Genomic DNA, 25407 nt, shown 5'->3' with positions numbered 1-25407 from the left:
AAAAATTACACTTACCTATTTTTATCATGGTATACTGGAAATAATATACAATTTGATGAGTAAACTGAACTAACTGAAGCGTTTATCATTCGTCAAATGTTCAGATAAGAGAGATAGAGGAAAGATGCAACAGCTTCTCAGTGTATACAAATGCAAGCAGATGGTTGGTCAAAAAAATACAATAATAAGAGCGTGTGGCCTACGGCAATGGTTTCGCAGGTTTTTGCAGTTCAAATTATTTTGTAATCGTTTGGAAATAACAAAATTTTTGAAAATTAATGATAAATATATTTTAAAAGTTTAAAGATAAACAGTATTACAATTTTTTTTCTTGAAATGCTGAACGTTATATGCGGGAAGCATCTATAAATGCAAACGTTTTGAATGGGAAAAATTAACATAAGGATATTATAGAAGTGATCAAGGGAATAATTTTGTAAACTTAATAAGCGGGAAAACTTATTGAACGGGAACTTCTTAAACGAGTTTTACTGTATATAGATTCAGTAATTAGTATCTGTATTTAAAGTAAGTCTCAATCCCTCTATTCTATTGGGGAGAGGGGGGTATTCAGACTGCGAAACGGTACCCTGCTAACGATTCGATACTGTTTCTCAGTTGTTGTCCGAGCCGAGACGGCTGAACGAACCAGCACACCTGGAGCCCGGGCGAACGGCAGCGACCCAAACTCACCGTTGTCCCGTACAAGTTCTCGAGGTTCAGCAGCGCCACCCACACGTTCAGCTTCTCCGCCTCCTCCCTGAACGAGATGGTCTTCAGCGCCTTCTCCGCCACCGCCCGAGCCTTCTCTATTTCTGTTGCCTGCAATCAGTTACATACTCATAGACTACCCTTGTTGCCGATGGAATCAGTGCTTGGCACAGACACTCGGGCCAACTCTTCAGGGAGATTAATCTGTCATTTAAAATTTCATTTTTTTTTTCATATCTAGCTATAATTATAATATTATGCTATTTATCCTGATTTTTGGCATGAAATGGATCAATAACACCTTCCCAAGCTCTTAAAACTTGCTAAAATCTGATACATGCTAACAGCTGGTAAGAAATAGATTATTCCACATGAACGACTAAAACTTTCATGATAACCACGGAAGTTAAATTGCAATCTGTGGCAAAAAAAAATTGTAAATCCAATAAGGATATGCCTGATCCCCCTGAAGTATAAGTTAAAGAGCTGGGCTTACTACCAGTTACTACTGATGTTGGGGTGAATTCAGATCAAAATCATGGGCAACAGTGGTTGAGTGGGCTGGTGGGTTTTCTCAGTAAAACTCCAGTTTCCCCTCACCAACTTACTCCATCATTGCTCCATCTCATAGTTTCACACCTCATGTGTTTCTTATGACATAGGTGTCAACGATACATTAAACTTTCATTTGTTCATTCATTCAGTCGTGCCTAACAATCATAATCCGCCAATTTCGGAGAGTGGCTGTCATATGGGAGAAGTGGTAGGGGTTATACCTAAAAATAATCGGAGACATAAGTAATTGACCTTCCCAGATGGCAGCATTGCATTGAAATAGCCTAAGGGGTTATATCTTTTCGAAATTTCTAACTCCCTATCTAACTACCCATAACATTCCGGTCATATGCTTCCCCCTTCGCCCGTCAAAACGCCCCACCTAAAATCTAAGGCTGGGTTGCCCCATCCACCAGTTACCTACCGTTGCTAATTTACTAATTTTTTGGACATTAAATTTTTAAAAATGTCAAAAATAAATACTTTCCATAGATAAAACATTTTGTAACACATACACACAACACTGAATACTAAGGAGTAAAATCTCAGCAAAAGCTCTGCAGTCAAATCAACCGGGGAAACTCTTTCCTTTGCCTGAAGTCACGACCGTGCAAGCCAGCCTGAATGCCCTGTTACCTGCAAGTGGAAGGCCATGTACTGGATCCACAGCGCAGAGTTGTTGGGGGATGCTAGAACCAGCCTATCAAAATCATCAGCTGTTTGTGGATTCGCGGAGTCGCTCATCAGCTTCATCTCTATGTCCCGTATACGAGCTTCTTCTTGTCTCGCCAACTGTTTCTTCTCTGCCGCACTTAACCGTTTCTTCTTGGTCACCTAAACACAGTTTTTTTTTATTAGTTTTATGTTAACAAAAATTCAACTTCGTTATATACTATAAGAAAATTAATATGAAATAAAAAAAATCTATTAGTATTAATATATTTATTTAAATGTAAAATTAAGGGTTAAGTTACAAATCGTTTATCCGGACTAAACTAAAGGCAATCCGGACAATCGAAAAGTCGGATAATCGGGTAATATGGCTAATTTGCAAAACAAAATCCTTAAATAAGCAGACTTAGCATTTATTACGATAAAAATCTAAAGGATTTTTTTAACAAAAATGCATAGTATAGATACCCTAAATTGTTTACAAGACATTAAAAAAATATGAACATAAATTTTCACATAATTTCTTAACACAGAATTCGTCCAATTTACGTGTATTTATGCAGATATAGGCCGCACCTTTTTTCCAAAATTATGATCCCAAAAATTAGGGTGCGGCCTATTAGTGAGATAAAAATTAAAAAAAATTTTTTCCCAAAAAAAATTTAAATTTGTCAATATACAATATTGATTAAACTAATTTTCAATGCATGAAAGTCTAAAGTATAAACAAATAAGTACTTACATGTAATAAAAAATAAAGACACGACTCACCTACAATGTAAACAAAGAATGGGCCGCTGCCGACATGCAAAATAAATCTCCACGTGATTTCCACAATTTTTATGATAGCGGTTTCAAGCGGATTCAAAGATCTTTAAGTCCAGCTACATTTTTAAAATTTAGAATTATTTATTTAAAGATCAAGATATAAGGGGATGCAATATTCAAAGTAGCATAAATTTCCAGGTAATCACCATAACAGTCAAGCAGCTGTTTTGACTCCGTTTAACTATTTAGTAGTAAGTGAGGCTGATACTGCATCTATAAACACAGACTCAGGAAACACATCTGTAACAGAAACACCGAGGGTGCGAGGCTCCGATACACAGCTTGGGGCGGGGGTAGCAGGGGGAAAGGATCAGACGCAGGGAGGCGGGGGCAGGCTCTTTCCTGGAAGGTCCTGGAGTGCTGTGAACGACCACGCTGTCTGATACGTTTTCTGTAGCAGCGTACCAAATGTATCTGGTTCACATGATCGTACAGACTAAAACCGAAACAATACCTACCTAACACTTGCTCAAAAAAAGCTAAATTTTCCCTGCAAATGGCGGACAATATTCCACCTTTACAAAATTGTTACAACCCACGACACAACAGTAAACTGGAGCGGTACCTGTCTCTCTGCTTCGTCGTCGCTGGAGCTGTCTGACTCCGCCGCCTTCTGGCCCGACACCGCGGGCAGCTGGCCGGGGGTGGGATTCCACACGAAGCCCACTTCCAACGCAGAAGGCTCTTCACCGGGACTCTGCTCACACCTCACGACTCCTACCCCGCTGCCTTTGGAGTCACTCTGGTCTTCTTTCACGCTGGACTTCCGTTTCCTCTTCCTCTTCGATGCAGAACGCTCAGATTTGACTGACTTATCTCCTTTGTTCAAGCTGCTTGAAAGCTTCACTGAATTTGCTTTACCGTTTTCAGAAACAGTTTCAGCCTCGCCAAACTCACCACTTTCATTGTGGTCTTGAAACGACACATTTTCCATTTTTAATTTGTATTTGGTTTCTACACCATCTTCAATTGCATGAAGTAACTCCTCTTCATTTTCTTCGTTGACGCTAAACCCATTGACATGTTTGGTGCCCAACGAAAGCTGTTTGTTGGGGCAAATAATTGATTTACTCTCCCTGGGGCTACGGTACGGAATTTCTGGCGTAAGCTGTTCATCGCCATCTTTTCCTGGCTTCGCCTTTATCGCCTTGTTTATTCCGAGGTCACTACTACCCTTACTGCCATTCATGAGTTTCTCTGCCTTGTGTGTATCGGACTGTTCATCTGCTTCAAGGTTCTGCCTTTTCCTGCACTTTGTACTTGCTTCACTGCCATTTTCTTTGCACAATTCTTTGAATACACCAACCAACTTGTTGTTGATAACACTGCAAAAAAAAAAAATCCATGTGCTTTATCCGTTTCACAAACAAATACAGTAAAATCAGTCAGTATGACTATTGCATACACAAAACATACTCTAGACATTAGATACTCGTGAATAAGGCATGAGTGTGTGTGTGTGTGTATGCAGAGATTCAAGAAGCCCCGGGCTAAAGTGGCATAAGTGACACCTTTAAGAGGCAGAGCTGTTCCCAATGGCAAAAAAAAAGTTTGCTATTATTATGAGACCCCTAATTTTAGATTCAACAGTTTTGTAAAAACTCATAGCATTATATTCAGGAAAATATGGTATATTTAATTTATTTAATTTTAATAAACGTACACATACTTTTAATTACAAAATGTTTTTGAACGTGTATCGACAATTCTGTAAGGAAATGGTAAGTCAGTGATGGGGCTGTACACAGAGGACTAGAATCGGTTTTCGTCCAAGGTAACGAATGTACAGATGAATTAACAACTAGGCCCTATCCTCTCGTGGACACCGGGGCCACCAGAGAGACGATGCGGGGCGAGAGCCGTGCAAGCAAGCATCCCGCGTGGACCCCGCCAGGACTCGAACCCGGATCACCGCCGTGGTAGGGTACGACGACCAGTGGCGTAGCCAGGATTTGTGTATGGGGGAAGGGAGGGGAGGGGGTGTTAAGAAGCATGCCCCCCCCCCTCCCACCCTCGTATTAAAGCGGGGGGTCCGGGAGTCCTCCCCTGGGAAAAATTTGGATTTTAAGGTGTAAAATAGTGCTATTTTAGCAGTTTTCGGTTCTTAAATTTAAATATTGTAATGGTAAAATTTTTATTAATTTTAATATGAATTTTTTTTTGAGTGATGAATAGGAAATTAATTAAATATTTGGTGCTAAGGGGGGGAGGGGGGGGTGGGTTTGAACCCCTAACCCCCCCCCCCTCCTGGCTACACCCCTGACGACGACGAGCCAGCGGCCCTACTCACCGCCTGACGACAACGCGCCTCCTGTCCCCCACGCAGCAGAGGCTGGCGTCAGGCGACAGCTGGTTCATGTGGCGGCGCGAGGGGACGTACGCCAGCCGGCCCCGGCCGCGAGCCCCGGGCAGGAGCACCAGCACAAACTCCTCTCTCGCCAGGACCACCCGCGCGGCGAGCTCCGAGCCCACTTGCGCACTGTCCGGCAGCTTGCCACCTGTCCAGACACCCGATCCTCAGAGCTCCGCTCGTCACAGTGCAGTCTCCGCTTCCACACACACGGGGCCTCTCGTGCCGGATTATCGAACATCAATATGGTTTGACAAAAAAAAAAAAGTGGACGTCTCCAGGTAAAAGGTAACAAGTCACATTTTGGTGATTTTTAGAGAACAAGACACTTAAACTCTTTAAGTATACTTAGAATATGTAATGCATTTTTAATCATTGGCAACTATGTTGGTAAATATGTTGGTAAATAAAAGAATAATGCAAGAAAAATTTAAGTATTTTAATTCAATTTTTATCTAAGAGTTTTTTGTTTCTCCTGCAAAAAGTGAATTCTCGACTTGTTACCTTTTACCCGGAGACCGTCCAAATTTAATACTATAAATGGGCCAATCTAATCATCAAATACCACCATCAATTCCTTAAAATTTGAAGAAAAAGATTCAAAGAAAAATAATCAGAGGATATGTAGCAAATTAAAAATTAAACCTCCTAAGTGTGCTTTTTAATATGTAATATACAAATAAAATTACAATATGTATTGATTCTGGAAACTTAAGTTTGTGAAACAATCATTTTAAAGGGTTGAACGTTTCGAAACCATAGTTAATATTTTTTATTACTTATAAATTATTTTATTTTTTGAGTCTTGAGGACTAGATTCGAATTCAAGGAGTACAATTAACATACTGACTCTATGGGATTCAAATTCAAGATTTGGATACAAGAAAATTGTGATTTGACCGATCATTGTTTGACCATCGATACACCCATTTTGGGTTATATAGGGGGTAGTGGTGTACCGAGGGGAAAATAAAATATTTTGTATATTACACCCAGGCACAAGAAAAAATACTATACAGTACAGTGATAAAAAGCTGCTATATAGAAAGACAAAAAAAAAACAAAAAGTAACATTATATTACAGAAAGTACCTTTGAAATGTGAAATGTAACCTGCTAGGAAACCCTGTTTTGTAACGAAAACTGATGGTAACGATAAACCGAGAGCGAACTAAATACGGTGGCAGTGCAGTGATACGACCTAGTGGCCAAGGTCAAATAAACGTTCCGTGCCTTGTTTTGATGCTATCCTCTTCGTGAAGAAAGGATTCATTGTAACGTCGACTTTCCCCGTGACTGGGTCCGTGAATAGCACAGTCGCCTTCACCTTGCTTCCCGTCTTCAAGCTCTCTGTAAGAGAGTGGAGGGCAGTTTCAGTACCACAACAAAAACGTTCATGTTAAAAATTCACACATTATAAACAAAGAAACAAAAAATACTTACTAATACAAATAAAACTAAACAAGGATATTTAAACATGATGTAGGATTGTTTGCAAGTTCAAATTTATTATTATGGTGAAATTCAAGATTTTTAAGGAACAATTAAATTGAATTTTTATAAATAATAAGCTTCACCACTGCAGCCATGTTTTATTACTGAGTATTGAAGCAATTACAGTTTTTGTTTTTATATTTTTACAGAAATCTTAAGACTGTTACCCAGAACAGCATTGTCATCTTTACTAAGTGGTGAATAACTTATTGAAGCAGTGACATCACGACAGTGAACACTCAGTGACTGTGACAGCGATTGTGATGGTAACAGTGACCTTGACTACCTAACTTGTGTTTCACACCCTCTTGTGGAATTAAAAAATAAGGAGTTTTTAATGACACTTTTACCACTAACAAGGGATAGAAATCTATTTGTAATATCACAAAATACCTTAAAAAATTATTATTTTTTTATATGTAGTTCAATCCTCATAGTAGATAAGCCCATATTGTCCAGAATTATTTCTGGAACACATATGTAACCCAAGCATTTACTTTGATAGTTCAAAATAAGACAGTAAAACACATCTAGTTTAAATGTGAAGTGCTAAGTATGAAAAACAAATTCAAACCTTTTAACATATACATCTAATTGCATGGCCTGAAATTTGCAAATTGTAGATTAATGCACATGTTTCGTTTGCTGCCAAGCAGGAAACAAATGAACACAAAAATACCCACGTTTATCCATTATTTGCAGACTATCAATCTTTACTAAGGAGTTTTTAAGGATTATTAGAGAAATTTAACGGCTTTTATGGGCTCTTATTCAATTAACAACAAATTATGGACTTTTTAAGGATATTAAGAAGGTTTATGAATTGTGTAACTGACAAGTTAAAACCGTTTTTCCTTAGGAAAATGATATGCATATAAAAAAAATTATTCAAAAATTGTTATTGATAAGTGTGTGTCAAATTTTCTAACTGCAATTTAACAAGGTATTCAACATGCTGCATGTATATTGCTAACTGACAAGATATAGACGAAGCATGGCTCAGAGCCAACAACTGTCAGCTTCACTGGAAACAACGCTCACCTTTGGGCTGGTGGGACGGCGGCACTGAGCAGGTTGCACCTGAACGTTTCAGCTTCAGGACGACTTCAGCGTCCGAGACTTTCTTCACGGTGCCACTGACTTCCTCTCCCGGTGCAAAGCCGGTCAGAGCAGAGCCACCGGTCTTCCGACGACGCAGGATGAAATCGAGGTTATGAAGGTATGAGATTAGAACTTCCAAAGCACTCTGCGAACACGTTGATCAGACAATGTTACTATAAGACCGGGAACTCCTTGACCCATGTACGCAACTACAATGATGCGCCACAGTCCCGACCATAATACCATCACTTGGTCAGCCGACATTTGGCATGTGTTCCGTACGTGCTATGCCCTTTGTGACACGAGTGAAATACTCCGTAGAACAGGTCCGTAAAGATGGTATTTCGTATCAGTTATTTTGTTTTCAATATATGGTAGTTAGGTTTTATTTCACTTTCATATATATTTTTGTCATTTAAAGTTCACAAAATAATTTTAAATGGTTTAAAACATACTAGCTAATGCCCGGCATGCATTGCAATGCCTCATTCGAGTTTTTTTGTAATTTGTTTGAAATAGGTACACTTATACTTACAAAGTATCACTCTATCTCTACCTCTCTATCTATATATCTAGTTTTATAAGTACAGATTAGCCTTTATACAGCTACGATTTGTTTTGCTATCCAATTGCTAACCAGTTAACTTCAACTTAAAAACCGACAAACACTCCATAGACTAATACCTCCGTGGATATGACTCACTGGCCACCTACTGTACGTTATCTCATTTAGACATACCTAACCTTCCTCGTGTTTCATAGTCCAAATGTGCAAAATTTCACAGATATTGGATGAACGATGCATTAACAATGAAATGGCGTAGTATCATCAAGAATAATTAAAGTCTGTTTTAAGGATTGGCTTTACAGAAAGCTCACTTAGAGAGTGATCTTCCTCATGTTTCAATGTTCAAGTGTGCAAAGTTTCATTGCAATCGGATGAATGGTTTATGAACGCATAAAAGTCAAACAAACAAACAAAAATTTACACACACATATATATACCTATACTAAACAGCCGACTCAATTTATTTATGCCTCAATGTGTAAGATTTCAATAAATAAAAATGTTTGAAGTGAACATTATAAGATGTTTTTGCACATTTGTGCAAAACATTGCATATTTTAAGGAAAAAAAGGTTAAATGATGTTAACAAAATATCATATTTAAGTATGCCTGCATGGGAGAAGACAGTTGCGTAGCCTCATCAGTCGTTCGAGTGCTGTGCCAATAGGGCGCACAGTTCGGAGGCTCACAAAATAACAGTCCACAGAAGTGGACAATGGGGTCCGGGGCCATGCCGCATTTAATGTATTAATTTAAACCTTGGTTATTTTTCATTTTCAAACTTTATAACTAGACACTAGGCCCCAGATGTAAGGTGCAGGCCCAGTGTGGCTTGGTGGTCCCCTGGGACGTAGTTCCCGTTTGCTCAGTACCCAGCGGACAATCAGGTCTCTAGGGACATTGTTTCCTCAAGGCACAGCACTGTGAGGGGCAATCAGCAGGAGTGAGGGAGTGTTTTCTTTCGGTTACTTCGTGGAATCGTGCAGAGGATATATAATTTCCAATTGGTGAAGAATTAGTTCCAAAATTAATTTAAATTCTCTTATTTAAATACAACTATTATGTATCAACAGTTTAAAAAAAAATTAACAATCAGAGACAGTACATTAAACCTAACGTGCAATTAAAATATTTTTTTAATTGTTTACCGTGTGAGCAAAGAACGATTGTGACTCGTCGCACACTCCGAAAATATAATTACGCAGCACCCTTGTGTCAGTGGAGTATATGTATCTACTATCTAAGGAGGAAGTAGGTGATCATCATCATTATCATCACCAACTACTTCCCACCAGCGACTGGTCAGCAAAGCACAATAACAAAAATGATTACGTGTATAATCACTAACTTCAAATATATAGAACAGCAACAATTGTCAACTTCACACACTATTGTCAACTACTGTAGTCGTAATATTCTTTGAATTAAAAAGAAAAAAACTGCTAATGACGTGAGTTAGTCTGTTACCTCAGAAACGTTGGTGCAAACATCCGACAATTTTACACTCAGCTGGCGTTTCTTCCGATGGGATAATTTAACACAGCCAATGAGACCCTTGTGAGGTTGGATCATGGAATTCTTCACAGCCCCCAGGTCCTGGAAGAACAGAACATTGCCTCCTACAGCCACACAAGTTCCAAACACGACACAGAATCTCAATTACCGTATATAGGTCTCACTTTCCCCCTGAGATAAAAAGGCTTTTAAAGAATGGTGTACGACACACACACAGCACACAGGCGCGCAGGCTTCACTGCAACGTCAGCGTCAACACAGGCGTCAGCACAACAGAAACGTCAGTGCAAAAACCTTGGGACAACGCTTTGTCGCGGGGCCAGTCTCCGTTGTGAAAAGGGGGAAGGAACGAGGATTGTCCACACTGCCGTGGACCCGAAGTTTCAAATACAGCAGCCAGGCCCAAAAAAAAAGGGCTTTTCGGGGAGGCGGAGATGACGGAAACCTGGCGCGCTGCGGTGCTCTCGTCGAGAGGTCAGCTGTGACCGCGAGACGAGAACAGCGAAGGTAAGGGAGACTTAAAAAGGTCTGATAGAGAGGTGCTTCAGTTCATGGAAAGTGAAACACGGCGAGATTACAAAAAAATTCCACTTTGATGATTTATGTTCTGATTGTTAAAAAATCACATAGCAAGGATGAAAGCAAACTCCGTAAAATAAACGCTGGTACTAGTCTAGTCACAAATTATGCAAAAAAAATTAATTTTCTCTCTCTCTCCTCTCCTCTCTCCCTCCTTCCTCTCTCTCTCTCCCCTTCCTCTCTCTCCTCCCTCCCTCTCTCTCTCTCTCTCTCCCACTCTCCCAGTTTTGATAAATGAACCGGCTGCGCCGGCCGGCCAGGAGACGGCAAACGGCATGCTCGTTACGGCTCCACTGGCCACGCACCTGCAGAGGGGCTCGCAGCGGCTCCGAGGCGTCGGCGACAGGCACTTGCAGCAGCATCTTGCCCGCCGAGTCCACGGACACAACAGAGCACGGGAGCAACTGCCCTGCCTTCGCTGCTGTCAAGCCCCTTCTGATGACGCCCGCGTTCCGGGCATCCTGCAACGCCCCACTCATAACAACACTTAAGACGACAATCAGTAGAGATACAACAAAACTATATTTCAACTCTTGTTAACATTTCCAGAGTAATGAAAGCAATAGCATCTTCAATTCTGTGTCTCAACTCTGGAAAACCATTATGAAGCGGCAGAACGTAGAAACAATCTTTTATAAAGCCCCAAAAGGAAAAAAAAATTGCAGGGCATTATGTCAGGTGAATATGGAGGCCAGCGAAAAAGAGATCTAGCATCTCAAATTGCCCCTACCATCAGATGATGTTTTTGCTACATGGAGGATTACAATTAAAATATAAACGAAACACAAGTTGAACTGAAATCACAGATTCGCTCTTAGCAAATTGCAGAACACAAAATGCTTTATGCTCAGGATCACCATTTTGCATAGGTGGCGCTGCAAGCGAAAAAACAACAAACAAGTACCTACACATGCATGGGCTTATCTCGAACTGTTTGAGTTAATCTTTAATTATGACCATGATCCTTGAACCATCACTCTACAATGCTTACAACTGATACGAATAAAATTTATAACTGGGTCATTCTTTTATGGACACACTGTACTATTTTGGTGGAATAAGTATTACAAAACAGAATATATTCAAATATAAACTGGAGAACATAAATCTTCTGATTTAAAAAAAAATTGATTAAAAATATAAAACTATAAAAAAATTTATTTCTAGAGGTATTTATGATGCCAAAACCAACCTTGAAAAACGCAATGGCTGAAGAACGTTTAGTAAAAATAATGGGTTCTTTCGCACTCCAGCAAAACGCGTTCAACCTTTTGCCAGCAGAAAACATTCCCAGCAGCGAATCCGCCAGCGAGGAGCAATCCGTCAAGTGCTGGGCTGGGATCTCGCCCGACCACGCAGAGCCTGGCAACATTCACGGGACACGAGCGATACAACGTCACGTTCTCAGGCGACAGTTTGAATACTTTCAAATCAACAGAGGCACCGGCGATGCTGCGACGACGTACCATCCTCGAACTTCCCCGACACCAGCAAACGGTCTTCCTTCACTTCGGTGACGCGCATCCTGTACGGCTGGCCGACGCGCAACAAGTTGCAGCTTTCCTCGGCTTCGATCCCCGGGGCATCCTCCACTTCTTCTTCGAACTCTTCATCATATTCTTCATCACCTTCATATTCTTCCTCCTCCTCTTCACAAGGTGGCTGTGACAAATCCTGCACCTCTGTTTCCGATGACGGTGGTTCCAAAGTCAGGAACAAACCCTCTTGTTCCAGTTTCACGTACAAAACGTAACACCTGACCTGCAGCAAAACACCCACCAATACTCAGAAAATTAGTCTCTAAATTAAAAAAAAAAAATACAATTACATGAGAAACAACTCCATAGTCACATCATAGCTTAGCAGTAGATCAATATTGTAGTGCTTATGTACATGCAAACAAGTTGATGGTTAAAACAATGTGCGTATAGGCCTATCGCTAGCGGGTGTGTGGGCCGCAGAGAGGATGAAAAGGAGAAGCCTATTCTGTCCACCTTCAGGGACACAGCCAGGACAGAGGTTCATGAGTTCCGGACCCCTCACTTCCAAGATAAAAATAAAAAAATTGGTTGTCTGTGAAGTCGGTTTACGGACGATAGTTTAACGTGACGTCAAAACACAACATTGATGAAATTGCATACTTTTATGAATAAAATTGAATCATTTTTATTGAATTATCACTATTTTGTATGGATACAAAGAAGGAATGAAATGAAATCTACAATTTAATTGATAAATTTACTTTTATTTGCACTCATTAATTCAAATAGGTTTATTACTTTAACGAAGAGATTATTTTAACTATAACTTTTATACATGTTTGCTATTTAACTTCTTCCAATCTGTGTTATTCTGTTAAGGATAGGACGATGATAGGAAAAGTAGGAAATGAATGGGAGTGTTTCAAGTTTAATGTGCCTCGAAAAAGTAAAATCGATGGTAGTTCCAATCGAGTGGAAGAGAGATAGATTCGGCGCAAGCGTACAATGAGTGTAATGGGACACAGCATAATGGGACAATGTGCATTACGGGACACTTTTTCGTGCGTGCAGCCGGCGTTCATCAATTTATTAGACGTCACGTCAAAAATAAAAAAAAAATATAGCAACCTACTTACATAAGGTTACAGAAATATTATTTTGGAATGATTCATTTATCCTTAGTGGGATACAGTAATATATATCCTTCCCATTATAGGCTCACACACACACAAAATGGCAGTAATTGTGTTTCCAAATAGTCCATGTTTAATTCCGGTTTGCAAACATGTTTTTGTGAGCATTTCTTACACAACAAACTTGACATGAGTGTTGCATGTATAATATATGTATTTATGACTTGTTTTAACGAACTCTTCAATTAACTGACTTAAAAACCAAGTATTAAAACAATTAAATAAAAACCTAAATATACAATGTTTAATTTTCTTTTCCCAATCCAAATCATCGCTTAAATTTCTGTTTGTAAACGTTGCTTAAAGTCCACCACTTCTCTAAATTTTAGTTTGAAGATTAATTTTCTTTTAAAATTCAACTATACACAATAATTAACTCGTAAAAATCGTTACAGGCACATAACAGTCAACTAAAAATCGAAGCACCAGACAAAGCTTACGATATATGTAAATGTTGAGAGAAAGAAGGAAACATCACACAGTGCTGCAACAAAAACAGAAAGGTGTAAATTGGACAAAGGAAACTATAATGGCACGATTCAGCGATAGGGAGTCAAATATCTGAAACCTGTGAATCATGACATAACCATTAAGTACCTGACAAAAACATTCACAATACAATAACTTAAAAATTGATTTACACAGCATATATCTGAGTAGAAAAAAGAATCAAAGAAATTTTTTGTAAGCATAAATGAATACAGTAGAACCCTGTTATAATGTTTTTCAAGGGAGCACAAGAAAAAAAACATTATAAGCAGGAAAACGTTATAAGCAGGAAAACGTTATAAGCAGGAAATCACAATTTAGCAATGTTCGAGCTTTGTACCAATGGACTCACCAAGCTATGTAAACAACTTTAATGTTAAAACCAAAGATAGTATACTTGATACATGAATTTTCTGAAACAAGCCAACAATTTTTCAACTTTGTCTTGTTCCCTGGTTAAATTTTGTTTGTCTTTAAAGATACACTGCCACATTTTTTGTAAAATTGTCTCACGATTCATGATGACAACATTAAGAGTGAGAACGTCTACTCCTTCGCCACCTGAAAATGTTTAATTTTGGGATTCCTACGTATGAATGAAAAAAAAAAATATTTGTAAGCAATAGAAAACACTTTTAGTTATGCCCTCGCTCAATGGTTGGCAACTTAAATATTGGATTATGTACGTGCATCTGAATACCCACTGGAATGGCAAGGAAGAGAAGAGTTGACTAAGGGTGCCAACTGACACGTAACTAAGAACATTGTGTACCTTCAGTATATTGCATAAAATTGTATTTTAACAAACTTCATGTATTGTATGGCAGTGATTGTAAACATAAACATACATAATGAAAACTTTTTATCGTAAGTGTTGGAATAATTTGGTTTTAAAACATTTTTTCCCTTTTTATTGAATGTTAGAAAGCACACATTATAAGCAGGAAATTACACTATTTATGAACGTTATATTCAGGAAATAAATACATTGTCCTTAAGGGGGAAATATTGGGACTTTAAAAATATGACATTATAAGCAGGAAAACATTATATGCAGGAACATTATAACAGGGTTCTACTGTACCAAGCTGCTGTCTAAGCTGATTTAAAGTTTTTTTTATTTCCTGTGAAACAAAACTCATTATACTAACTACATTACAGTATATCACATTTAACTACATTCTGTATGGCAGACATCAAAACCCAGCAAACTTACCATCTGCCCAACGTGAAACATTTTCCCCAGTTCGGTGTCGTCATCTCTGGTGATCCGCGATCGTGGAATGAAACCAGCAACGTCCCCATAAAACTTTATCAGCAGGCCATTCTCGAGGATTCTAATAACAGTGCCGTCGTAACACTCTCCCGGTTGTGCGTCTTCGTACGAAGCCAACACTGGAAGCTCCGAGGAGACGAGAGAAGGCTTCAGGGTTAGTTTCACATTCAGGTCTTCAACTGAGAGAACCTGAAACAAAAAAAAAATTGTCTCTATATTTGGAGGGCTATTTATAAACCTGAAAGCAATTAAAGAGTAAATACTTCCAACCTTCAGTAATGCACAAATATCTAAATACGTATTCTACTCAGCAGACACCTTTACATGTTAATTAACTAATGAATGACACTGCATGAGTCATACTTGATACATACAATGGAACTGTACTAATATGCTTAAGGGATACTATGAGATTTCCCAAATTAGAACATGTTTGTTAATGCACCGTCTGTTTATCTAAATGAATTATGCGATAAAAATTAGGTGCTATAATTAGAAAGTTTGGTTCTTTCTCAAGTACCCAATAAGCAGTAGAGAGTTCATACCACATAATACACCAAATTAGTGCTTGCATAGTAACAAGAATACCCAACTTTATTCTCAATTTCTCCCCTAAACAGTGAGTGCAAGCTTACTTATTCACCCCAAAAAAAAATATATATATATGTTTTAAACATAAATCTGACGTCTCACTTTTTCATCTGCCACCCTTTTCTTACCCTTGCTTTCCAGCGCGAGCCCACGCGATACGTGTCTTCTGGTTGGCCGAGGGGATCATCGGACAAGTGGTGTACCGGCACGATCGCCGTGAACGCTCTGTAATCGCTGTCCTCTTCGCCGAGCACGGAAACAGTCACAAACGTAGGCCCGAGACTGGCCACCTCACACCACACGTGCTGGCCGGCCGCCACGCTGGACGGGTGGATAAACTGCGCTTCCAATACATTACTGAAAGATTCGGAAAACACACATTTTGTAGTTAATTCTGCTATCGGGATCACTTCCGAATTGAAGAACGATAATTATTCTTAACTAGGTAGTTCTGATCGTTTTTCCCCTTCAGCAGTGAGTATTGATAAATATTAAGTCACTTTAGGGAATGCAGTTCCATATATATTAAATATTAGGTATAATTAAGATTTGTACATATGTGTAATATTCAAATCAGTAGTCACTGAAAGCAGTTCAGAATAAGAACTAGAACTATAACAGTTAAAATACATTGAAATATTAAAATGAAAAAATAAAATTTAATACAGTATAAAAATTTTTAATTAACATTAAAAGTAATCCTATGGTGGAAACTTTGAATGGGTTTTTTTAGTGTTTCTTTTGTGAATTTAGTTATGAGCAAAGATAAGACTGATTAAAAAAAATAGAATATAGGCCTGTGTGAATACCAGATTTCAGATTCAAAACAAATTCAAATATCCTAAAAAATGTAAAGCAAAAGTGGGAAAAAAATTTTTTCAAACAATTTTATAATAGTTAAAAAATCATATTTAAAAAAAATACATGTACATGGATTTGTGCCACTGAAACAGATGTTTTCATGTAAAAAGATTATAAATACAAAAACACAACTGAAAAAGAATTATGTTTACAAATTTATATGAATTATTTACTGTGGTTGTAGCCTGCAAACATGGTGATATGCTACAGCTTCACTAAACTTACAACACATACAAAGATTTATTTTTTTGTAAGTGTATGTTATAGAAATAAAATTGAATACAAAAAAATTAATTATCAGCTTTGAATTGATATTTCCAATGCAAATTTTCACACAAGCCTAGAAAACAGCATAAGTTAAAAGGCAAGTTAAATTAATACTGAAAATTAATTTTTTTTTAAAAAAGTAAGTACAGTAGAGTCCTGCTAATTCGAACCCCGCTAATCCAAACAGGGCTAGGACGAAAAAAGAAATATTTTTATAACAATTATGAACCTTGAAAAGCAAAGAAAAACAAGTTCTTTTTCAAGTAATGTCATACGTTTATTATTATGTACATAAGAAAATTATGATTAATCTATTTCTCCTTCAACTAAAAAGAAAAAAAATATGATTACGTACATAGTACTTAAATATTTAATTATTTATATTATGCTAAATACGCTAAATAATAAAGGTGTGTTTTGTGTCTGATCTTTAATATTTGACACATCAGATGTTAAATAGCCCACACCTCATAAAGACCATAAATGGCATTATATAAGAAAATTCCGCCTAATCCGAACAGGGTTCGATCCCAATTAGTTCGGATTAGCGGGACTCTACTGTAGGTAGTTTATAGAAACGGGCGACTGAACGTGTACCTTTCTGTGGAGCAAATGTACACCTGGTCCATGTAGTCGTAGTCGAGGACGCGACAGCGGTGGAGCGTGCCGACGGCGAACTTCGAGCCCAGCTCCCTCGCCCATGTCCGCGCTGGGTCCGTGTCGTCTGCTCCCAGAGCGCGCTGGCGAGACACGTATCCTCGGAGACCGCGCGCTTTGTCCCCGAGCCGCAGCACGATCCCTCGCCCGTCCGCGCTGATCACCTGCGAGTCACGCTTCGACTGAGCTTCAACCATCGGAGCGTCATTCAACTGTTAACTCCTGAACTCACCGGCGTGGAGCTTGCACCCACTGCAATGTGAGAGGACCTGTCTAAGCCTCTTTGCAAAGCTGCAAGACGAAAAAAAAAAAAAAACCTTATTTTTAATAGGCCCGTGCTAATCTCCAACTAAGCGAATCAATCGAAGGTCTTTTTAATATTAGACTATACTTTGCCAGGAAATTTGCTATTCGTGTTATTTGAAACTTCGCTTCTGATGCAAAGCCTCATGTCCGATGTGAAGCTTCACATTTGTTGCAAAGCTTAGAAACACTGGTAGCCTAAGATTTTCTCATTAAAAAAAAATGTTTAATTTTTTTTATGTTGTGTATATGTTTTTCTTGAACAGAGTTTTTTTTTTTTAAATAAATAAAAAGAAGGCGCACTCCATGCTTTAATGAATGCTCAATATAAATACAGCATATGCATGGTTATTTTATAATTCTTATCGAATTAAAATATACATACACACACACACACATCCATCCACCCACGCATGCACACACCGATGTGTGACTGACTCACTCACTCACTCTTTCACTCACTCACTCAACTCACTCACTCACTCACTCAACTCACTCTTTCACTCACTCAACTCACTCACTCACTCATCTGCACTTCCCGAACAGCACAGAACGACAGCTGGACGGAGGAGGGTCCTCACCGCGCAGCCGTCCACCGTGGTCCCGACGGGCAGCAGCTCGAGGGGCAGCTCGGCCGGCCGCGAGGGGCACGCGCCGGGCAGCAGCGACAGGTAGGGCATGCCCACGGTGGGCACCACGTACAGCAGCGTGGCGGGGTACTCCTGCCCCTCGTCGTAGCCGTCCAGGCCGGCCGCTGGGTCCAGCAGGTGGTCCCGGTGCACGTGACCCGTCACGCCGTCCGTCACCCTCACCTCCAGCCCCTCGCGCAGCACCTGGACACACACACCCCCTCTCCTTGCGCCGGTACAGCCACCCGGTGGAGCCTCACGGGCTCATCCACGGAGAATCCCCACTTAACAAAACTGCCTGCACTATCAATTTTAAAAAATTTTAGCACTGGACCTATACACATGTTATGGGTAGGGACCGGAAAAATTTGCGGGTTCAATGACCTGCAGGATGAACTCCATAGTTCTAACGTACACTCTGTCAAATGCCACCCACTCATTGGCTGCTGTCTTGTGAGGTGTCCCAAAAGAGCAGCCTGTAATTCAATAAAGCTTTGGTTGGGTGTTTCTCACTGGCCCGGAGTCATCCAGGTGAGTTGTGAGCCAATAGCAGAGGCAGCACTGGGGTATAACTATTTGCATATTAGCCTATCGCGAATTGAATTCGCGGATTTTTCCGGTCTCTAGTTATGGCTAATGCTAGAAGAAGTAAAACTAGGTTTACCTGGGTTAACTTAGCATTATCCAAGTTTGTTGGGTAAAGTTCGAATTCGAATGATAACTGAAATAAAATTGAATTCGACATTTGCCCGGATACACCTAGGTCTACCCAATGCTGACTGGGTAACGTTAGAAAAAAAAATTATTTATTACTTTAGTTTCATTGATACTTTAACTAACTAACCTAACCTGACTTACCCAAAAATGGCATAACACTTATGCTATAACATTACCTAGCCAGCATTGGGTAAACTTAAGATGTACACAAATAATAGCCAGATTCAAATTTATTTCAGAGATTAGTCGGACTTTACCCTAAAATTCTGGATAATGCTAAGTTACCCGGCTGAAAAATGCTTTACTTTTTCCAGCATTACCTGTTTACACACACACATAATTTTTTACCCTTTAAAGGAAATGTCACTATAAATAAGTCTATATTACTAAGTACCTTGAAAAACTTATTGAACCTGGCTGGCAACACTGTTAAAACATTTAGTGGATTAAAAGGGGGAAAAAAAAAATCATCACAGGGTATTATAACAATTTATGTTAACATTCTTCAATAAACATGACAGTTATTGAGGCTAGTATCAGCAATTATTATTATTTTTTTTTTAATATTTACACACCTCTCTCAGTATGTACTGACATAGCAGAGGTCAGAGCTTAGAAGTTCAAACCTTTTTGGAAGCCAACTTTGTCCTCCTAAAATTACAGTTTGCTTTGACATCATCTGACCATGATAGAGAGTTAGCAAATATCAATATACACTATATAAACTTTTCTAATACATATTGGTACGATATACTCACGCAATTCACAAAACATTTTTTTTTTATTTTTTTTTTATTTTACCCCTGACATAATGAAAGCACCAGGGCTGGACCAAACAAACACAATTCAGAGGAACTCAAGGAAGGAATTGGCTATAGTCTGTAGCAAGCACCTGTTCCAGGATTCACCTCGCGTGACTTCCGGAGATCATGGGAAACAGAACTCAGGACAGCCGGGATAAAAATTTGAACACGGGTCCGCTTGAATGTGAGTCGAACATTTACTGATTTAAGATGTTTTGCGGACAAAAACCATTGCTGGTTCCACCGTATGTCATAAGAAACCTCGATAATGGACAAAAAAAATTGTGAGCAAGCCTTTCAGTTCTCGCCAGAGATGTGTGACATCTGACCTCAGTAACGAGCAAATTCATGTGTTCTCATGTTGCAAATAAACTTATAAAGTTATAATACAAAACTTGCACACTAAATTAAACAGAGAATTCTTTAAAACAATGCTGAGCGTGATAAATATATGAAAAGTACTCATTTTAGGGAAAAACTACAAATATTTTTCCCCTTTTAAAGTCTAACTGGAATACATTTTGTTAAACTTAAATAATCACAACAAAATATAAAAACAACTTAAAGAAATACCTTTAATTTATTAGCTAGGTTAATTGTGTTGGTACGTACATGGCGTCAAAGATATTTAACACATATTGTTGGTTCTCTAATGAATTTACGAACTTAGCGCTATCTTTCTAGTATTTTTTTCAAATTATATCTTGCAGTCCAATAAATCCCAGATTTGGACTTGGTTTTCGACAAAGAATTTATTAAAATACTGCCTGTCTTGTTAAAATTCATAAAAAGGTAATACTATAAATTATTCACTCTAAATCATTAACCTGAAACATTTTAATACACATAACACTAAGTATATGTTTGTTTATTTGCTGTTGCTTAAATTATTGAAATCAGTCTGTAAATACTTCCTACAAACCTTTACCTTAATGAGCTGATTCAACATTATTATATAATATTATATTGTTATTAAAAAGTTAAAACAAAAATTCATTCGACAAGATTTAAACCACGGATCTCATGCTTAAAAAGCACACACCTTACCACCACGCTACTAAAATCGTTGAGAAACAATAAGGATAATATGTATTATAATCATTTTTAAATGAGATATTTTTAGGTCATTTAAAACTTGGGACTACATTTTACTATGACTACTTTATTAGTTTACCAAATATATTACCGGGTAGTTACACTACCGATCATAAAGTTTCATTTGGCACACCAATACGTTTGGTATGTAGTCTTACATTTACCAAAGCGACAATAAACGGGTTTATGTTGTTACACGTGTGTCCGCCATCTTTTTCGAGTTTTCTGATATTTCTGTGCAGATGCAGCACCGATGTCTAGCATTTCCGTTTCATTTTCTAAAATTACTCATACTAAATGCTGTATATCGAGAGCTAAGATGTGTAATTCGAGAATGCAATCACCTTTGTCACAGCGACCTCGCAGCGCGTGCCTGGAATCAACGAATCCAGCGCTAAAGAATCCGTCGGTACAGTTGCGTTCACAAGCCGAGGGTCTGCGGACAGTTCTATCGTGACGGACGTCGACTCCACCTCGGCCTTCACGATGATGCAGCGTAGCACCTGGCCCACACCTTCGGAAAATACATTAGTGACATTACATACGTGACCGGTGATGCCAACCTCCAGACAAACCCATCAGTAATCATATTTACGCATTCTTCGAAACACAAGTAAAGAAAATGTGGTTAAGTTAATGCTAAATTCTAGACTTTACATACAAAATAACTAACACATTTTAATTTCTTTCCCAAATGTCTTCCTTATAATTTAAATCTGATAACCCAAGCATTGCATGTATGGATTCTTGAATCTCACTGAGGGTAAAATTGCTTTTATAACACACATAATAAGCTGTAACTAAAACAGATTCCATCGAACTTATCATACAACGTATTCAGCTGACAGACAACTGGCCATATGTGCAAGATTTATCATACAAAATTATGACAGATACACTATATTTCTGATGTGTCATTTGATGATTATGTTCCCATAAATAAATAAATACCAAAACATAATCCTGCGACTTGAAGTCCAAATAAGTATTAATTATGGGAAATCCATAATACTTGACAGCACTGTACATGACTCACTAGAAGACTCTTTCAGAAAAAAATGTTAGCAAACACTTGAGGAACACCCCATGTTACGCTGCTACAAGTCGCATGGACTAGCACAACTCTACACCGCCCTGGGCGGGACATGACCTAGAACTCACACAACATAAAAAAAATATTCCTCGCTGTTTTCACTGTGCTTTAAAGCAGGGTGAACCTGCATCTTTAAAACCAGAACATTAATACTTTTTGCTGTGTATCTATCGAAACAATAAATAAAAAATTGTTGTCTGTAAAGTCGGTTTACGGACGATAGTTTAACGTGACGTCATAACAAAACATTGATGAAATGATTGATCCAGAAGAAAAGGAAATATCATATTCGGCCTGAGACTGAGCCGTAATAGGTTTTTGCAACCAAACCAGTTAGGCATTAAAAATATTATATTCTTTGAGGAAGAAATTTTTTTTAATTTTTCTATCTTTTGTATGATAAAATCTACCTCTGCATACTTTTATGAATAAATTTGAATCATTTTTATTTGAATTGTCACTATTTTATATGGATATAAAGGAGTGAAATGAAATATATAATTTAATTAATAAATTTACTTCTATTTGCATTCATTAATTCAAATATATTTATTACTTTTGAAATGTTGTGTGCGCCGTATTTATTTTAACAAGTACAAAAAAAAATTTCGCAGCTGCCAGGGTTCGAACAGACAACCTTTGGACTGAAAGTTAGCGGTGCTGACCGCCAGGCCACGAGGCCATGCTTGAAATCTGATAGTTTCAGATGGTATATAAACTTTATAATCATTTTGTTCACGGTAGAGGAATATTATTTCGTTTTTATAACACGATTTTATAATAAATACGCATCCCAAATACACCTAACTTATTTATAATGTGTTACAATATTTTTTAAAACATTGTGCAAAAGATCCCTGGTGTAATTTGAATTACTATGTGTAACTGTACAACACCCATTGCAATATGAATACAAACTTGATAACTCACCTATTAAAAAATCTCAACATGTCAAAGACCTAGGAATTTTACTGGATCAAAAACTATTTTTTCATCTTCACATTGAAAACATTATCTCGGTATCTAACAAAATACTTGGTCTAATTAAATTTATCACCTTTAACACCTCCAATATTGACTCTATTCTCTCCCTCTAAACAGCTCTAATAAGATCAAAACTTGAATATGGTTCTATTATATGGAAGAGCATCAATAACACTGATATTGAAAAGCTTGACAGGATTCAATCTAAAGTATCTGACTATATTAACAAAAAATTAAATACCATCAATAACATAGATTTAAATTCCCTCCTTGGTTCATTATCAACTAGAAGAAAGATCTTAGATGCCATTTTTGTCTTCCACTGTTATTATGGTAATCTTATATGTCCTCATATATTTGATGTTACTGGCATTAAAATTCCTTCTTTTAATAGCCGTAACCCACCTTTTTTGTGCACACTTTTAAATACAAATGATATTATATATAGACTTTTTAACAATTTTAATATGTATGTTAATCACTTACAACCTACCAGAGAGAAAAAACTTGTTAAAAAAATTATTCTTTCGGCATCCAAAGATTAATTATCTTTATGCTCTAATGTTATTACCTAAATTATTTAATACCAGATGTATTAATCTAAGGATACCAACTGTATTTATCCACATAATATTATATGTTCTGTACTTATACATTTATTACTCTCATGAAACATTTTTGTTATTTAAAGTACTTTTCAGAAGTTAAGCACTCATATGGATATTTGTATGTTATGTTGTCTTGTCTGTTTTTGTCCTACTATTTGTTGTTCTTATAATTTATTGTTTTGTTCTTATTTTTGTTCTGTTACTGTATTTGTTTTTTTTTACATGTCTTACATGTTGTGCCCACCGTTGGAGCCTTGTGCTGTTGGTGTGGCATGTAACAAATCAAAATCAAAATCAAATCAAATCAAATCAAACACCATTGTTGGTTCAAAACGTATTTGAATATTCAACATTACTTTTAAATAACCGTACCGATTGTGCTGAAAATCGGCGGACAATCATTAAATTACATAATATTAATAATTCAAACGACGAAAATATTATTGAAAAGTCAAATCGATGGTTGTTCCAATCGAGTGGAAGAGAGATGCCACGCATGCGTACAATGAGCATGAAGAGAGATGCCACGCATGCGTACAATGAGCAAATAGGACACATCCGTAGTGGGATATCCGTAGTGGGACACTTTTTCATGCGTGCAGCCGGCGTTCATTGATTTATTAGACGTTGTCACGTCAAAAAATTGAGTGACTGTCTTGAAATTTGCCATATAAACAAGAACGCCATGACATGTAGCTACACATTAATTATAACCAAAAATATTTTGTTGATTACAAAAAAATCATTAATATGATAAAAATATATTTTCCTACAAACTGTATATGTAACCAGAAAATTCCTTCTTTTATTCCTCTAAACAAGTGCAACAATTTTAGGTACGATGAAAAGACTGATCACCTCCTGAGAGTTAATTTTCTTTGCAGACTATTGAGTCTGGTAGTGCACACAGCTGTCAACAGGGTGGCAAACGCTGAGTTTGGCCTCGGATAGCAAGGGGTCATCGGTTGACTCTCTCCCCGAGTGTACTATAGCCCCCCCGGCCCGCGAGAGGCCCGGTCGAACGAGGAGCACGGCTCACCGAGGGGCTGGCTCGCGGCCCACGCCCGCTCATGCCCACGCACGGACTGCCTCTTGAGGAACGCCCGGGCGGCAGACAGCCCCACGTCCATGACGTAGACGTGCTCCTCGACGCTGCGCACGGCCGCCACCAGCACCACGCCCGCCTGCAGCATGCCGCGGGTCCAGTGGCCCTGCACCCGGCCGGGGTCCGCGGTCAGCCGGACGTCGTTCCCGGCGGGCCCCAGCGCCTCCACCCGCACCACCAGCGGCTGGCCCGCTTGGAACATCCGCTCCAGCGGGTAGCACACTTCCTGCGCACGGACACACTCCATTCCAACATGCACCTCTTCTGCGACTTCACCAGCTCAGCTCTTACATCCAACAAATTCATTCAATCTTAAAATAAATATTTCTGATAGTGATGATTTCCTGCATTTGGAAGCAAACTAATAAATAAGTTCCATTACAGCTTTTTTTTTTTTTACAAAAAAAAATTGTCCGACCACATTTTACTCATCACAATTCCAGATGATCCAAACTTAAAAGGGGGAGAGAAAAAAACTGTTTCGATTTACATTTATAACACGTCAAAACCTCTATTAATGTCATACAATCACAGTATACATACCATCGCTTAAGGAAAAAAAACACCGCCTAAATGGCGTTTATTTTAGTTATTTTTTTTTGTTTCTCCGTGGAAACTGAGGAATTTAGCGTCTTCTCACACAAAAATAGAATTTGCCGAAAATCGAACAGAACGCACTATGGTTTATTTTTTTCCTGACACCGTCTGCCACATAGTTCCAGCATGGCGCATAAAGTTATTAAGCTCTCCTGAAAAATTTAATTTTTTGTCACATAGACGGTGGTTTCTTAAGCGACGATATTTATTCACCCTCATGGTAGGACTAGCTCTGCTGATTTTAAAGATTATTTGCTCAAATAAGGTGTCCTACCAGAGAGTGAAA

At 38.3% G+C, this 25407-nt stretch overlaps 1 protein-coding gene across 2 annotated transcripts in view; it reads right to left on the bottom strand.

Annotated features, from left to right (window-relative positions):
• Window positions 1-25407, bottom strand: part of LOC134534248 (protein RRP5 homolog) — a 42828-nt gene that overhangs the window by 15408 nt on the left and 2013 nt on the right. For both annotated transcript variants that reach the window (XM_063372534.1, XM_063372535.1), the window contains exons 4-19: window positions 24459-24750; window positions 21079-21248; window positions 18072-18323; window positions 17128-17351; window positions 15531-15759; window positions 14752-15000; window positions 11839-12133; window positions 11565-11734; window positions 10678-10833; window positions 9746-9874; window positions 7651-7855; window positions 6349-6465; window positions 5057-5264; window positions 3332-4091; window positions 1903-2100; window positions 694-822 (exon numbers count right to left, since the gene is read on the bottom strand). In XM_063372534.1, coding sequence (XP_063228604.1) covers window positions 694-822; window positions 1903-2100; window positions 3332-4091; window positions 5057-5264; window positions 6349-6465; window positions 7651-7855; window positions 9746-9874; window positions 10678-10833; window positions 11565-11734; window positions 11839-12133; window positions 14752-15000; window positions 15531-15759; window positions 17128-17351; window positions 18072-18323; window positions 21079-21248; window positions 24459-24750 — 3783 coding nt within the window. The remainder of the gene's footprint in view (window positions 1-693; window positions 823-1902; window positions 2101-3331; window positions 4092-5056; window positions 5265-6348; window positions 6466-7650; window positions 7856-9745; window positions 9875-10677; window positions 10834-11564; window positions 11735-11838; window positions 12134-14751; window positions 15001-15530; window positions 15760-17127; window positions 17352-18071; window positions 18324-21078; window positions 21249-24458; window positions 24751-25407) is intronic.

This window comes from Bacillus rossius, chromosome 7 (genome assembly GCF_032445375.1).
Source record: "Bacillus rossius redtenbacheri isolate Brsri chromosome 7, Brsri_v3, whole genome shotgun sequence".
NCBI classification, from domain to species: domain Eukaryota; kingdom Metazoa; phylum Arthropoda; class Insecta; order Phasmatodea; family Bacillidae; genus Bacillus; species Bacillus rossius.
The sequence above is the reverse complement of the archived record's forward strand: the minus strand, read 5'-3'. Positions and strand labels throughout refer to the sequence as shown.